Source organism: Syngnathus acus, chromosome 17 (assembly GCF_901709675.1).
Source record: "Syngnathus acus chromosome 17, fSynAcu1.2, whole genome shotgun sequence".
Taxonomy (NCBI): Eukaryota; Metazoa; Chordata; class Actinopteri; order Syngnathiformes; family Syngnathidae; genus Syngnathus; species Syngnathus acus.
This window is the reverse complement of record NC_051102.1, coordinates 1,788,034-1,801,115: the sequence shown is the minus strand read 5'-3', so window position 1 is coordinate 1,801,115 and position 13,082 is coordinate 1,788,034. Positions and strand designations below refer to the sequence as shown.

The 13,082-nt window shown below is 42.6% G+C and overlaps 1 protein-coding gene across 1 annotated transcript; it reads left to right on the top strand.

Moving 5' to 3' along the window:
* Positions 1 to 372: 372 nt before the first annotated feature.
* LOC119137214 (zinc finger and BTB domain-containing protein 14-like) lies at positions 373 to 5,594 on the top strand. Its single transcript, XM_037276362.1, has 2 exons — positions 373 to 509; positions 1,830 to 5,594. Exon 2 carries the CDS (start codon positions 1,849 to 1,851, stop codon positions 3,025 to 3,027), a length of 1,179 nt encoding a protein of 392 aa, XP_037132257.1. The 5' UTR covers positions 373 to 509; positions 1,830 to 1,848; the 3' UTR covers positions 3,028 to 5,594.
* Positions 5,595 to 13,082: the final 7,488 nt, after the last annotated feature.

The window sequence follows — 13,082 nt, the reverse complement described above, 5'->3', positions numbered from 1 at the left end:
TGTGGGGGGCACTTTGGACTATCTCGCGAAGGCTTTTGCAATTTGCTAACATAAGTGTATTTTTGTGACTGAAATCAATTTATAATGTTCAGAATGTTCCTGTTATTTTGTTTTATTTTTAGGACTGGCAATCAAATTTGACCTGGGATTGTTTTAGATGATTTGAGTTACAAATTGGGAAAGGTCTTAGGAAAAACATTGTTTAAATCTGTAACTGACATAAAATATGTCTAATTGTTATTTCCATATAAATCAAATTAAACCCTATCGATCCGTCCGTCTATCTGTCATAAAGCCGTAGTGAGTTTTCGTGCATGGCCGAGACGATCTTTGGTTGCAGTAGCGTCTCCAGTGCGCTTGGTGGCGCAGGAGTACTGCGCCATCTCCTGCGCGGCGCGGCAGTCACAACAAAAAAGAGAAGGAAGAGGAAAAACGACAGCAGCAGTCAGTGTGGATTCGTCGTCGACTCGCCTTGCGTGACAACACGGGCAATCGCAAACAGGCTTCGGGTAGGAACCGTTTTCGTTTCATTCTCGAGTGCTTGTGGTATAGAAAGAATGTTTGTGTGTCGAGTGCGACCTCCTCGGTGTTTCCGCGCTCGTTTCGCGCCCCTCCACCCCCCCTTCCTCTGTGAACAACATGCCAGCGGAGCTTGTGCTTGGTCAAAATGGCTGGGCGCAGTGAAATGTGAAATATTCCTTCTCTCGCAGGCTTGTCACGCGAGCCTTGAACACACCGTCGAAGCTTTGAACGCACTACGAAATTTAAATTAAAGTGCGTTTTCGTTCGTGGCTCGCGCCCATCGCCGTTTACTTTGGGTTTTTTTGTGTTTTGTTTGTTTCCCTGCTTGGTGTATTTAGCTAGTTTAGTTTTGTTTGAGCGTGTATGCGAATGTAGAGGAGGCCGGTGTTTATCATGATACAAGGAGTACAGGTAGAGTATATGCGTAGTAGTAAAACTACTTGGGTTCAACTGTTCAGAGCAATGGGGAGGGTGGACGGGAGGCGAAAACGAGTACGGGCGCGGTAGGGTAAAATGTCAGGTAGCTCCGTTTCAAGTGAAGAGAAATATTTCAAGAGTGCTTTGGAGATGGTGATCAGGAGACAAAGCTGGAGGTGGCAGGGTTTAAAATGCTAAACTTGAGTATAATCAGTCTGGAAGGTTTCAACGCAAAGTTGAGGATATTGAGATTGTTTGGACGTGTGCAGCGAAGGGACGATGGATAGGAAGCAGGAAATGGAGTCACCAGGTAGGCGACTCTATTAAAACACCACAAGCATAAAGCTGTTCATTTTAAGCGTTTATGCTGCACTCTAAAATAAAAATTCACCTTTATTGAATCAGTCATTTGAGATGCCAGAATTGATCGATTATGATTCCAGGTAGGATTTGATAGTGTGGTGCTCCCAGGGGAAGAGCTACTCTTGAGTTAAATTGCGGCAGGTGCTGATATTTAATTGAAGTTATGCCACTGGTAGGTTAATCACAGCAATCGTGAAAAGTATATTACAAAAACAAAATAGTTGTTAGTGTTGAGTTTTACTGTATTGATTTAAACTGTATGTGATGTAGTGCCTGTAAATGGATATGCCTGGAAGAGGCGTGGCCTGTGTGAGTGTCTTGGTGAGAGCTGTGGCTGGTAGCAGCTTCTGCGTGAGTGTGCTTGTTGTGTTTGTGTTTTACTGTTCTCTGAGTGTTCCATAAATGGTTCAAGAGTGAGTAAGTGAACAGTACTGTGTTAAAAAAAAGTTAATTAGCAACGTATAGCAAAACTGTGTGTGATTTTTGCTCTACGTGAGTTGGCTCAGCAAGCCCCTACTCCTTTCCAGGTTGCTCCCATTCAACACCATGTCTGAATTGTTGCGCTACATCGACTACGACCACAAGGCGACTTTCCTGAAGATGCTCAACCAGCAGCGCATGGAAGGTGAGCACTGCGACGTGGTGGTGGTGGTGGAGAATATCGAGTTCCGGGCTCACCGCTGCGTCTTGGCGGCCTGCAGCAACTACTTCAAGAAGCTGTTCAAGAAGCAGACAGACGAGGACAACTCCATCGTAGAGCTGGACTTCATCCGCTCGGACATCTTCGAGGAGGTGCTCAACTACATGTACACGGCGCGACTGGCCGTACGCAAGAAGGATATCAACATGATGATGTCGTCAGGTCAGATCCTGGGCATCAATTTTCTGGACAACTTGTGCTCGCAGAAGCGTGAGCTGACCAACATGAAGACGCGCGAGAACCAGGCGCCGCCCGGCGACCACGGCTTGCGTGCGCAGGACGCCATCCTCAAGGAGCTGGCCATGGAAGAGGTGCGCAAAAACAGCTTCTACGACACGGGCATGGATGGCATGGGCGGCGCAGGAGCCTCGCACGTGCCCCAGCCGCACGGCTACAACACAGGCTTGAGCAAGGACCCGCACACGCATGGCTGGGGCTCGTCGTCCTCTGGCGACATGAAGCTGGAGTACCTGCTGTACGGCCACCGTGACCACGGCTCGCTGCCCGGCGCCGGGGCCAAGCCGCTGGAGCACAGCGCCAAGAAGGAGCGGCTTCTCACTGCAAACCGGCCATACGGCTGCGAGCACTGCCCCAAGGCCTTCACCACCGCCGCCCACCTCAAGGAGCACCTGAAGATCCACTCGGGCTTCAAGCCGCACCGCTGCGTGGTGTGCGGCAAGGCCTTCATCCGCGGGCCCGACCTCAAGCGGCATGAGCGCGTGCACAGCAACGAGCGGCCGTTCGCCTGCCAGCTGTGCGAGAAGGCCTTCAAGCACAAGTCGCACCTGAAGGACCACGAGCGGCAACACCGTGGCGAGCGGCCGTTCAACTGCGGCTCGTGCGACAAGGCCTTCATCAAGGCGTCGGACCTCAAGCGCCACTGGAACACCATGCACAGCGGCAACCCCCGACGCCAGATGGCGCTGTCGCCCGGCGCCTCGCAGCACGCCGCCGACGATCAGCGGGACTGGAAGCTGGAGGCAGCGGCCGCTGCCGCGGCGCACTCGCACAACTCTGATTGTTGAGATGGCTGTGTGCAAAAAAAAAAAAAAAAAAAAAAAGGCCACGAGTGGCATTCTCGAAAGACTACGACTACTACTTGTTCTTCAACAATGTTTTGGGGTTTCCACGTGTAAAAATCAATGTTTAGTTTTCTTCACAAAGCATCATTAGAATTATGGTCTCATTATTACTTTTCTTTGTTTTATGATGCACATCGATGACCAAGATGAGCTTAAAGGAGACATATTATGCCTTTTTTTCGCCCCTAAGAATTTAACCCTCATTTCTTGTGATAATCCACAGAGGTATAAGCAACATGAGCTGCTCTGCGTTTCATCATCAAAAAGAGGAATATCATGCACACCCCTGTTCAATTGTCAGGTTTTCTTGAGACCATGATACAATACATGACAAAACTTAACCTACAATTTCTACAACTCGTCTTTGACATCCCTCTCATGCAGTCAGATATTATGACACAAAATGTCGAGAAAAGTCTTGAATAGCTGGACTTTGGCTGTGGATAGCATCTGTCGTGTGGGATACAAGTCACATTAATTGTGGAACTTTTGAAATGGTTTCTCATTCTTTAATACCTGTAATCACAAAAACCTGACACTTGAATAGGGGGCTATACTTTTTATACCCACAGTATATGTATGTATAAATTCTGAAACAATAACTTTTAGTCATTTTGTATTCCCTCCAATCATCTGTAACTGAACTATCAAGAAGTATAACATTTAAATTTTTGTTTTTTAATGAAAACAAACAAGCAGAATAAATCCTTGTTTTTTCTATAAAGTAACCAGGACCTATCTGTTTAGTTCTCATAAAATAACAGTGATCATTTTGTTACTTTTTATTCATTTTTTTCTATAGAGGAAAAAAGCAACAGGTGTTTTTTTTAATGCATTCCCCCCCCCCCCTTTTTTTTTTTTTTTTTTAGAATATTTGCCAGCAGAATGAGCTTGTCTTTTTATGTTTTAATATTTCTTTTCTAGATTGTTGAATGGGTCTGATGACACAATACAAATTACTTTTTTTTTTGGGGGGATGATTTGGAGAGAAAAAAAGCAGCTTTGTCATTCTAAAACAAATCTAGATTTCTACGCTCAATCGCCAGAGTATATAACACAATGTAAATAAGGGCAAAATCAAGATCAGGCGAGTGAAGTTATTCCTCTTTTATTTGTTGATGTATTTTAATTTTTGCCATTTTTTTTTTCCTCCCCCCTCCAGATCATCTACCAGGTCAGGTTGACCCACAACATAACCCGGGGGGTTCAAACTGTTCCCAGGCGCGATTAAGGTCTCTTGACATTCTTGGGTGAAAATAGACAATGTTTGAAACTGAAATGATATGTCCCCTTTAACTTGAGTTGCGTATATTCATGTGGGTGTTTGTTTTTAAATGGATGTGTTTAGTTAGTATTGATTGGTCGCACTGTATGATAGAGCAAGGCGACCTCTTCCTGCGTTTGTCACTTGGCGATAATACCAAAGTGTTGGGTCGCCGTTGACGAATTTACTGTCATACAGTAACACACGCGTCAATGGTCGGTGATGAACGTCTGTATATACTGTAGCTTACTTACCCTAATTAGCTTGTGGCACAATTTAGAGTTCACAACAAGGAATTATGCACATACATATATACAAATATAAATATTAATGACATTGTCCCACTCCGACGCTTTGACAATAAAACACCATTTTGTATGTGTTTACTGGTTTGTTTTTGTTGCTGTTCAGAGCTCACCTTTTAATTTAAACGTTTAAGGCCACACACGAAAGGCAAACTGAATGTCATTTAATGGCAAAGCAAGCGATACTACTACCAGAATAAAGTCGCAATGGTAATGTTATTTTACTTTTTTCTCCAATAATTGTTCTGTTCTACTAACTATACAAAACTGCATTTACATTATTGTTAAAAAAATACCACTTTATTCTTGATTATGAATTATAAGAAATCCAAACATTACAACTGGCTGCAAAAAGAAGACGACTTAATTCTTGTAGTAATACTTCCCTTAAAAAAGGTAAGACTATATTCTTGTAAAAAAAAAATTTTTCTTGGAATAAAAATGAAACTTTACTCTTGTAGCATTGCATTTTTTTTTCTAGTATTCACATCAGAATTTTTCTTGGGGAAAAAAACTTGCCTATCAATGCATTCATTATCCGAACTGCTTGTAATTGTGACTGTGATGCCATTTAGTGCTCGTCACATGGCTTTCTCTGTTTCTCATCATTTTCAGTGTGGCTCTTATACGCCTTCATATTTAATAATGCACTCAACTTTTTTATTTGGTTTAATGTTTTCCAGTAAAATAAAGATAATCAGGGAGTGAAAAGAATCACACTTCACCAAAGGTTTACTATAGTCTAATATGGTTTTATATAACTGACAGGTGAAACTCCACCCACAGGATGCAAGTATATTTTTGTATATTTAATGACCTACTGCAACACTCATCTAAATATTACTTGTCATTTGTTTTTATTTGGAAGTAAAACATATCAACTGTCACTGTCTCCTGAATGTGATATATCTGTCATTTAAAAATAAAAGCTGTAGCTTGTTTTTGTTTTCAGAAATGAGACTTTTATTTTGGTCCACTTTCTGGCTCTGCTGCCGTTTGTGGAAGAAACTTGACGTATCACGAGGACGAGCTCGTGCTCCGTGGCGTGGGAACAGGTCACGCACTTTGAGAGTCAAACACGGAAGGCTTGTTTCGTGGCGACGCTAGATGGAGCCCATGACTCACGGGAGGTTTGGGGAGGACAACAGTGAACATTTACGGCTTGGTTTTGAGCCTTTCCAACGTTGCCTTATTGCTACTATAGTCGTCCTGTCAGTTGTAGGCGGAAATGACGTCACAACTGGGTGCGTGTTCTCAAAGACTACTGAACAGGATTTGACAAGTGAGACCTTCGCGTGATGCACGGATGTATGCGCGCGCATGTATGCGGACGTGCGCATGCATGCGTAATGAGGGCGAGGTTGCGTGCCTGTGTGACTGTTGACGAGCACACTGGTGCGTGCGTATGCTTTAATGAGACGTGCGTGTGGACGCGCATGCGAATGTGCGCTTTGTTGCCTGTTCGGGAGGCGGACTGTGTGTGTGTGGATCGTGTGTGTGTGTGGGGGGGTGCATTATGGGGATCGTTTTACTTGGCTTTGTAGTAGTTATTTTGGATAAACTATTTTCAGTTCACCTCCATTAATTCTTCATAATTTGATCTTATTTTTTTAGTTGCATGTTTTATATTTTCACATTGATGTGTTCTGAGGGCGGCTCGGTGGGGCACTGGTTAGCACGACCGCCTCACAGTTAGAAGGCCTGCGGGTTCGATTCCACCTCCGGCCCTTCCTGTGTGGAGATTGCATGTTCTCCCCGGGTTTTGCGTGGGTTTTCTCCGCGCACTCCGATTTCCTCCCACATCCCAAAAACATGCTTGGTAGGCCGATTGCGCACTCAATATTGTCCCTAGGTGCGAGTGCGAATGGTTGTTCGTCTCTGTGTGCCCTGCGATTGGCTGGCAACCAGTTCAGGGTGTCCCCCGCCTACTGCCTGATGACTGCTGGGATAGGCTCCAGCACACCCGCGACCCCCGCGGGGACAAGCGGTGCAGATAATGGATGGATAGTTTCAGATTTTTTTTTCTCTTGTACGAGCAAAATCAAATGCGCTTCCGACCTTTGCCTCTAGATGACAGCAGAATACTTTCACAAAAGCCACTTACCATAACTGCGCAGGTTTTGTGGCAGTGGAGGAAAAATGCAGGAGAATGATGATGGACATAACTCGTTTATGTGAACTTATGTCCCTCGTTGAGTTTCGTACGTGTTCTCATCTTTCTGCTTAGTGTGGTATAACCTGAGTGCGTGGATGCGTACAGTATGTTTGCATTTGCTGTACATTCTTGTCTGCATGAGCTTTTGCAGCTCTTCATTGTCCATTCACATCTTCCATTTTGGTGTGGCACAAGTTCCTCCCAAATTCCCAAAGCTTCCTGTCCTTCCATGTTTGTGCACTTCATCACCTCTTGTATATATATTATCAGTGATAAAGAGCTCCCATATATCTTTTGGTGAGACACTAGTGTGAAGTCCTTATGCAGCAAGCCTTGATCGATTTCTGAAGATATCATGGCTCTGTGCTCTGTCCTGGCTGGGAGGTAACTTGCTCCAATATGAGCCCTTCCGACTCATTCTACTGGACATGATTTGGACACTTTCTTCTTCAAAGTACACAGAAGAGGAATCTGAGTCAGATTGATCCTCTTCAGTTGGATTTCGAGGTGGACAACTGCCACTACCACCTGGACAATAGTTTGGGTCCTTATCATCAGAAATTTCAGACTCTGAGTCCAACCCTGTTACTGCCTCTTTATAATCCATCAGCATCTGTAGAACCATTTCAGCTGTATATCTAGCAGCCATGATATCTTGGATGAGGAAACAACACAAGTAATGCTTTCAACTATTGAAATCAAACAATATGTAGCTATATAAATAAATACACTCACACACACAGACACACGTATAGTAATGTTAGATATCTTAGGTAGCTAGTTATAAAGTAAGATCATTTGTAGATAAATAATAACATGACACAATACAATACACAATATTATTATTATTTATATCATATTTTTATAAAGATTATACTATGTATGTATGTGTGTATGTATGTATGTATGTATGTATATATGTTATGTGTGTTGTTGCACGTGCATGTCCGTGTGTGTGCGTGTGTGTGTGTCAGGCATGCGCACACACGGTTTCCATTACGGGGGCCGGCGTGGTTCCCTTGGCCCAACCGCAAGCCTCCTGTCTCCACTGAGGCTCCACCCAGCTCCACCACAGACTTCCCAGAAAAGAACAGCATCTAATTAAAAAAAACATACACACAACTTTAATTACATTCATCCCTCTCTCTCTCTCTCTCTCTCTCTCTCTCTCTCTCTCTCTCTCTCTCTCTCTCTCTCTCTCTCTCTCTCTCTCTCTCTCTCTCTCTCTCTCTCTCTCTCACACACATACACGCACAGACATATGTATATGTGTGTATGTATACATGTATGTGTATATATATATACAGTGATCCCTCACTACTTTGCGTTTCATTTATCGCGGCTTCACTATATCGCAGATTTTTTTTTCAAATTAAAAAAAATTTAAAAGTCAAAATAAAACTTTCAAATTGAGATGCATTTAACCTTTAGGACAATGTAGTGATGCTCCAAATGTTCGTTTACATTCCTTTAGAAGTCAGTTTTCGCGTGTTAGCATGATCGCGAATTCATCTTTCCGAATTCATCTTTCCGCTAACTCGTTAGCCTGCCCAGTACTGCTTGTTGGTGACCGTACTTCACGGATTTCACTTATCGCAGGTGTTTTTTGGAACCAATTATCCGCGATAAACGAGGGATTACTATATATATATATATATACTATATATATACGTATATATATACGTATATATATGTATATCGATGGTTCTCAACCTGGGTTCGGTGAGTTGGTCTCAGGGGTTCGGCAGATCCGAACACACCTGATTTATCGTGTAAATTTGTGATGACGCTTCTCTGAACTGGTCTCGCAAAGGCAACAGCAGAAGTCACACTGATTTTCAAGTGTGTAATTTGTTGTGAGTTCATGCATTGTGTTGGTTTTGTTCTTTGAAGAAGGTGATGTTCATGCATGGCTCATTTTTTGCACCAGTAAAAAACATTGATGTCCTGAATTTGAATTTTTTTTTTTTTTTTTTCACTAAAGAGGGGTCCGGTGAATGCAGATATGAAACTGGTGGGGTTCGGTACCTCCAACAAGGTTAAGAACCACTGATATATATAAACAAGCGTATACCAACTATTCCGCGCGCGTGTGTGTGTGTGTGTGTGTGTGTGTGTGTGTGTGTGTGTGTGTGTGTGTGTGTGTGTGTGTGTGTGTGCGCGCGCGTGCGTGTGCGTGTCTGCATCGGTGCCTGGCATCCCGCTCGCGTGGTCTTTTCTGTGACCCGCTCCGGTTAGAATGGATACGACCATCGAGATCAACAAGAAGGTACGCCGACCTCAATCTGCATCTTTGCAATATCATTACGACGTTGATGTGCGCTGACTGTTTTGTTTTTGTCAAGATCTACAAGATCGGTCAGGGCTACCACCAGAAGAACAGCAAGCTGGTGAAGAGCAACGCCTCCACACACCTGTCCAACAAGAGCATCAACCCTCAGGTCAGTACTGACACACCTTGCAATTTACACTCAATTCCACAGAAACATCTCGTGAACGTAATCTTCAAGCCTGTAGAATTTAATATTTAAAAAAAAGAGGTGTGCTCGCTGTCGTTTTGCCCTCATTTGTACAGTCATGACTGCATCCCAGAGCCAAAAAGAGTCGGACACAGTACAGTGCTGCAAATTCATGTTTGATTCTTGCTTCTTTTTTAACAAACAGGGTGGAATAAGTCAAACGTAAGCTGACAGATCATTACAAGTGATCTCAAAACAGCACAAAGTGGAGTAAAGTATGAGTGTCATTCATAAAGTTCTAAACCTTACCCAAAAAAAAACACTTGCAGCTAATGATTTGGATTATGCTAACAGTTATCTCACATTTCTGGTTCTTATTATATTGACGAGGGATTTTCAGCAGATTTTTAGCGCCCCCTAGAGTCCACTGGGGCCTTAGCATTGCCTGCTTATCTTGCCTCATGGGTCGGTGAGCTAGCTCTGGCCCTCCAAATTATTTGTCAGGTCTTGTGCAAACGTTTAGGTACAAAGCCCTGTCGATTGTCTTGCAGGCGCAGAGCTGAGTCAACAAATGAAGACTTGGCTAATAATTCACCATCTGAAAACATTGTGATGGACCTCAAAGAAAACGGGCCGAAAAAGTCCCTGACCCTGAGTGGCCTTCTCCACACACAAACTCACACACACATATGTTATTTAAACATGTGCCTAAGTGTTGCACGACGGCTGAACGCAAACATCTTTAAGCGTTCGCCATCCGTCATGCGAGCAGGCGGATGAAGGTCAGAGAAAAAAAATAAAGTCACCACAGAGGCCAACGAGCTGACATCTTTTCTAGTTTTTATTTCATACTTTGTTTTTTTCTATTTTTCCTTCATTAACATAACACAAAGTGTATACATATACTAGATACAGTTTTCAAACATTTTGGTTTATCTTTGTATTTGTTTTCAATATTGTTTGAAAATCTGAGTATTTTCCATTTAATGTTTTGGATAGTTAGAGATTTTAAATAAATACTTTTCCCTAATAGTTACTATAGTCCCTAATTATAATACTTTTGTATTGTTTGAATATCTGTGTATTTGTAACCACAAACAAAATGAAAAAAAACTACCAGAAAAGCACCCTAACCACTCAACCACCAGCAATCAAAGGGTGAGTACACGCCTAATTTGCTTCACGGTGATTAACTTGTATATTTTTTACATTTGTACACTGTAAACGAGATTTAGAAAGATTTTCATTCTGGAACAGATGAACAGCTTTTCCATTTTTTTCCTATGGGAAAGTTTTGTAACTTGTCGTCATTCCTCGCCACAAATTAATGTGCTTCGTATGGGCATTTGTTGCTCCGATTCCAAACTAAGATAGTACACACACATACACACTTAGAAAGACGGTCGGACGAGTAAACAAAAGACAAAAGACCCCAACGCGTGTGCATGCGTGCGTGCGTGTGTGTGTGTGTGTGTGTCAGCGTCTTATAAATGAGCTCGGGAGCGCGAGAGCTATGAGAGGATGAGACAAGTGTCTGACGACGACTTGGACACGCTCCTTCCGCCAGATGGGCGAGAAGGGCCACGCCAAGACTGAGAGGCACAGACATGTTTGGAAAGTTGATGAAGTGTTGGGGAAGCAGTCACATTTGACCCCTGACTGACCTTCTGCATATTCAAGATTCAAGATTCAAGATTCAAGAGTGTTTATTCGCCATGTTTGAGCGGGCCAAACAAGGAATTTGACTTCGGTAAATCACAGCCTCTGTTCAACATTTAGGTGACTAACAACACTCAGGACATGTGAAAAATGGCAAATATTCTCAAACATCCCCTGATCTTAAACTCCCAAGAGGGCAAGGAAAAACTCAAAACTCCAGCTAGGGGAAATGAGAAACCTTGAGAAGAGACCACAGATGGGAGGGTCCCTCTTCCAGGATGACCAGGCTGCAATGGATGCAGAGATATCAATGTGTCACAAGAAAAACATCATCTGGTTGGACACAAAGTGAAAATGTTGATCCTTCAATGTTGATCTGACTTCAATGCAGTGTGAATGTGTGAATATTAATAGAGATATTTTTCCAATACACTTGCCAGTATCCCGATACGCAATAACACAATGGGAGAAAATCCGCTCGAATGCTAACATTAGCATGATCATTTCCAACTGTATATACAATTTTTTTAATTGTTTTTATTTTCACAATATTTCCCTAATATCGATGGTATCACTTCCCCTATCAAGATACAGTCATTGTGTGATAATTGACATTGAGACGGTATCTATATGCGTGACATGAACATTTTGCATGCATGTGTGTCACACACTTTGGTCGTCTTTTCTTGCTCCCATCACGAACGAAAGCTGCAGCACATTAACACTTGAACGTCCATGAATTTGATTGGCTTCCAGCTAATCCTTTTGTTCTTTCTCTTGTTCAAATAGCTTCCAGAGGCGGATATGCTGCAGAGATCATTCACATTCCAACATGTGCCACTGAAGGATATATGAAGACAACAAAGACACTAAATTGGGAAGTCACCCATTGCGTGTGTGCTCTAGAGAAAAATTTCCCGTGTTGTAAAAATATAAAATACTGTTAGCATTATTGGGAAACACAAGCTGATATTGATAGTGACTTTTTTCCAATACTGAATAATAATTATGATGAGATCACTGAATCTCAATTATCAACCATAGTTTAATCGCGATACCATCCGTATCACAGAAAAAACATTCTGATATTCTTCTCTGTATTGTGATACCATTGATATGATCGACTAACATTGTATTGTTTTCTGGCCCCCCACCTAGTCTGGAGGAAACATTTAAGCTTTCCTCCCTTTTTTTATGTGCGCTGATGTAGTCCAGTAAAAAGTATGGTGGTGTAAGTGGATCCAAAGTGCTGCTTTAAGACTTTTCCAGACTCGTCCACAGCGTCATGCCAGCGGTCCATTTGATGTGGACCATTGCTGCCAATTGAAGGATTCCTCTTTTGCCTTTCCGTCCTCAGGATCAAAGAAAATCTATTTGACTGAGGCCCGCTGTCGCCACGACAACCTAGATCACAGACAGGAAGCTTCATGGATCCTTGCCATCAACAATGACACCACTCTACAGCCAGGGACCCTCTGAGAAGAAGCCCCCCCCCCAACACCACCCCCACTATCGTGTTTGCATCGTGTGGGGAATTTAATTCCAAATACACCATCTTCCTGTGTGTGCATGTGTGTGTGGGCTTATGTTCAGGTTGCTACGTTTTTTTTCCCGAGATGTGAAGTAAAACAATTTTGTTTCACTCAAATCCAAATTATTATTCTATTGTTATTCTTGTTGCTACAGCTAACTTGCTAATGCGAGTGAGTTACAGTGATTTGCAACGCTATTTACAATATACTTTTGGTAAAGAAAACTATAACACAATATTAGGTTCTTATTTGGCATTTTCCGTGCAGCAAGCAATATGCGTCTTTTTTTTTTTTAATTGGAATGAGTCCAGGAGAACCTGAATTTCAAATTGGTTGATTTTCACTTCTTGATGCACATGTGAGGTTGGAAATGTTAGTGGTCAGACAGAGAAGCATTGTGCCAACCTGCTTTCTCAGCAAATGTGTGTTGCGTTAGTGTGCCAGTGGTCAACCAGGATGTGGGGAAAAAAATTCTAGTACTGTAGTCATATTTTTATTTTTATTCGTTAAAAGGGTCCAACTGTAGACAACAACAAAAAAGACATGAAAGGAAGAAGTTTTAAATAGTTGTTGTTTACTGTAATGACTTTTCCATTGTTACTTCCATTGTGTACAATGGGTGTA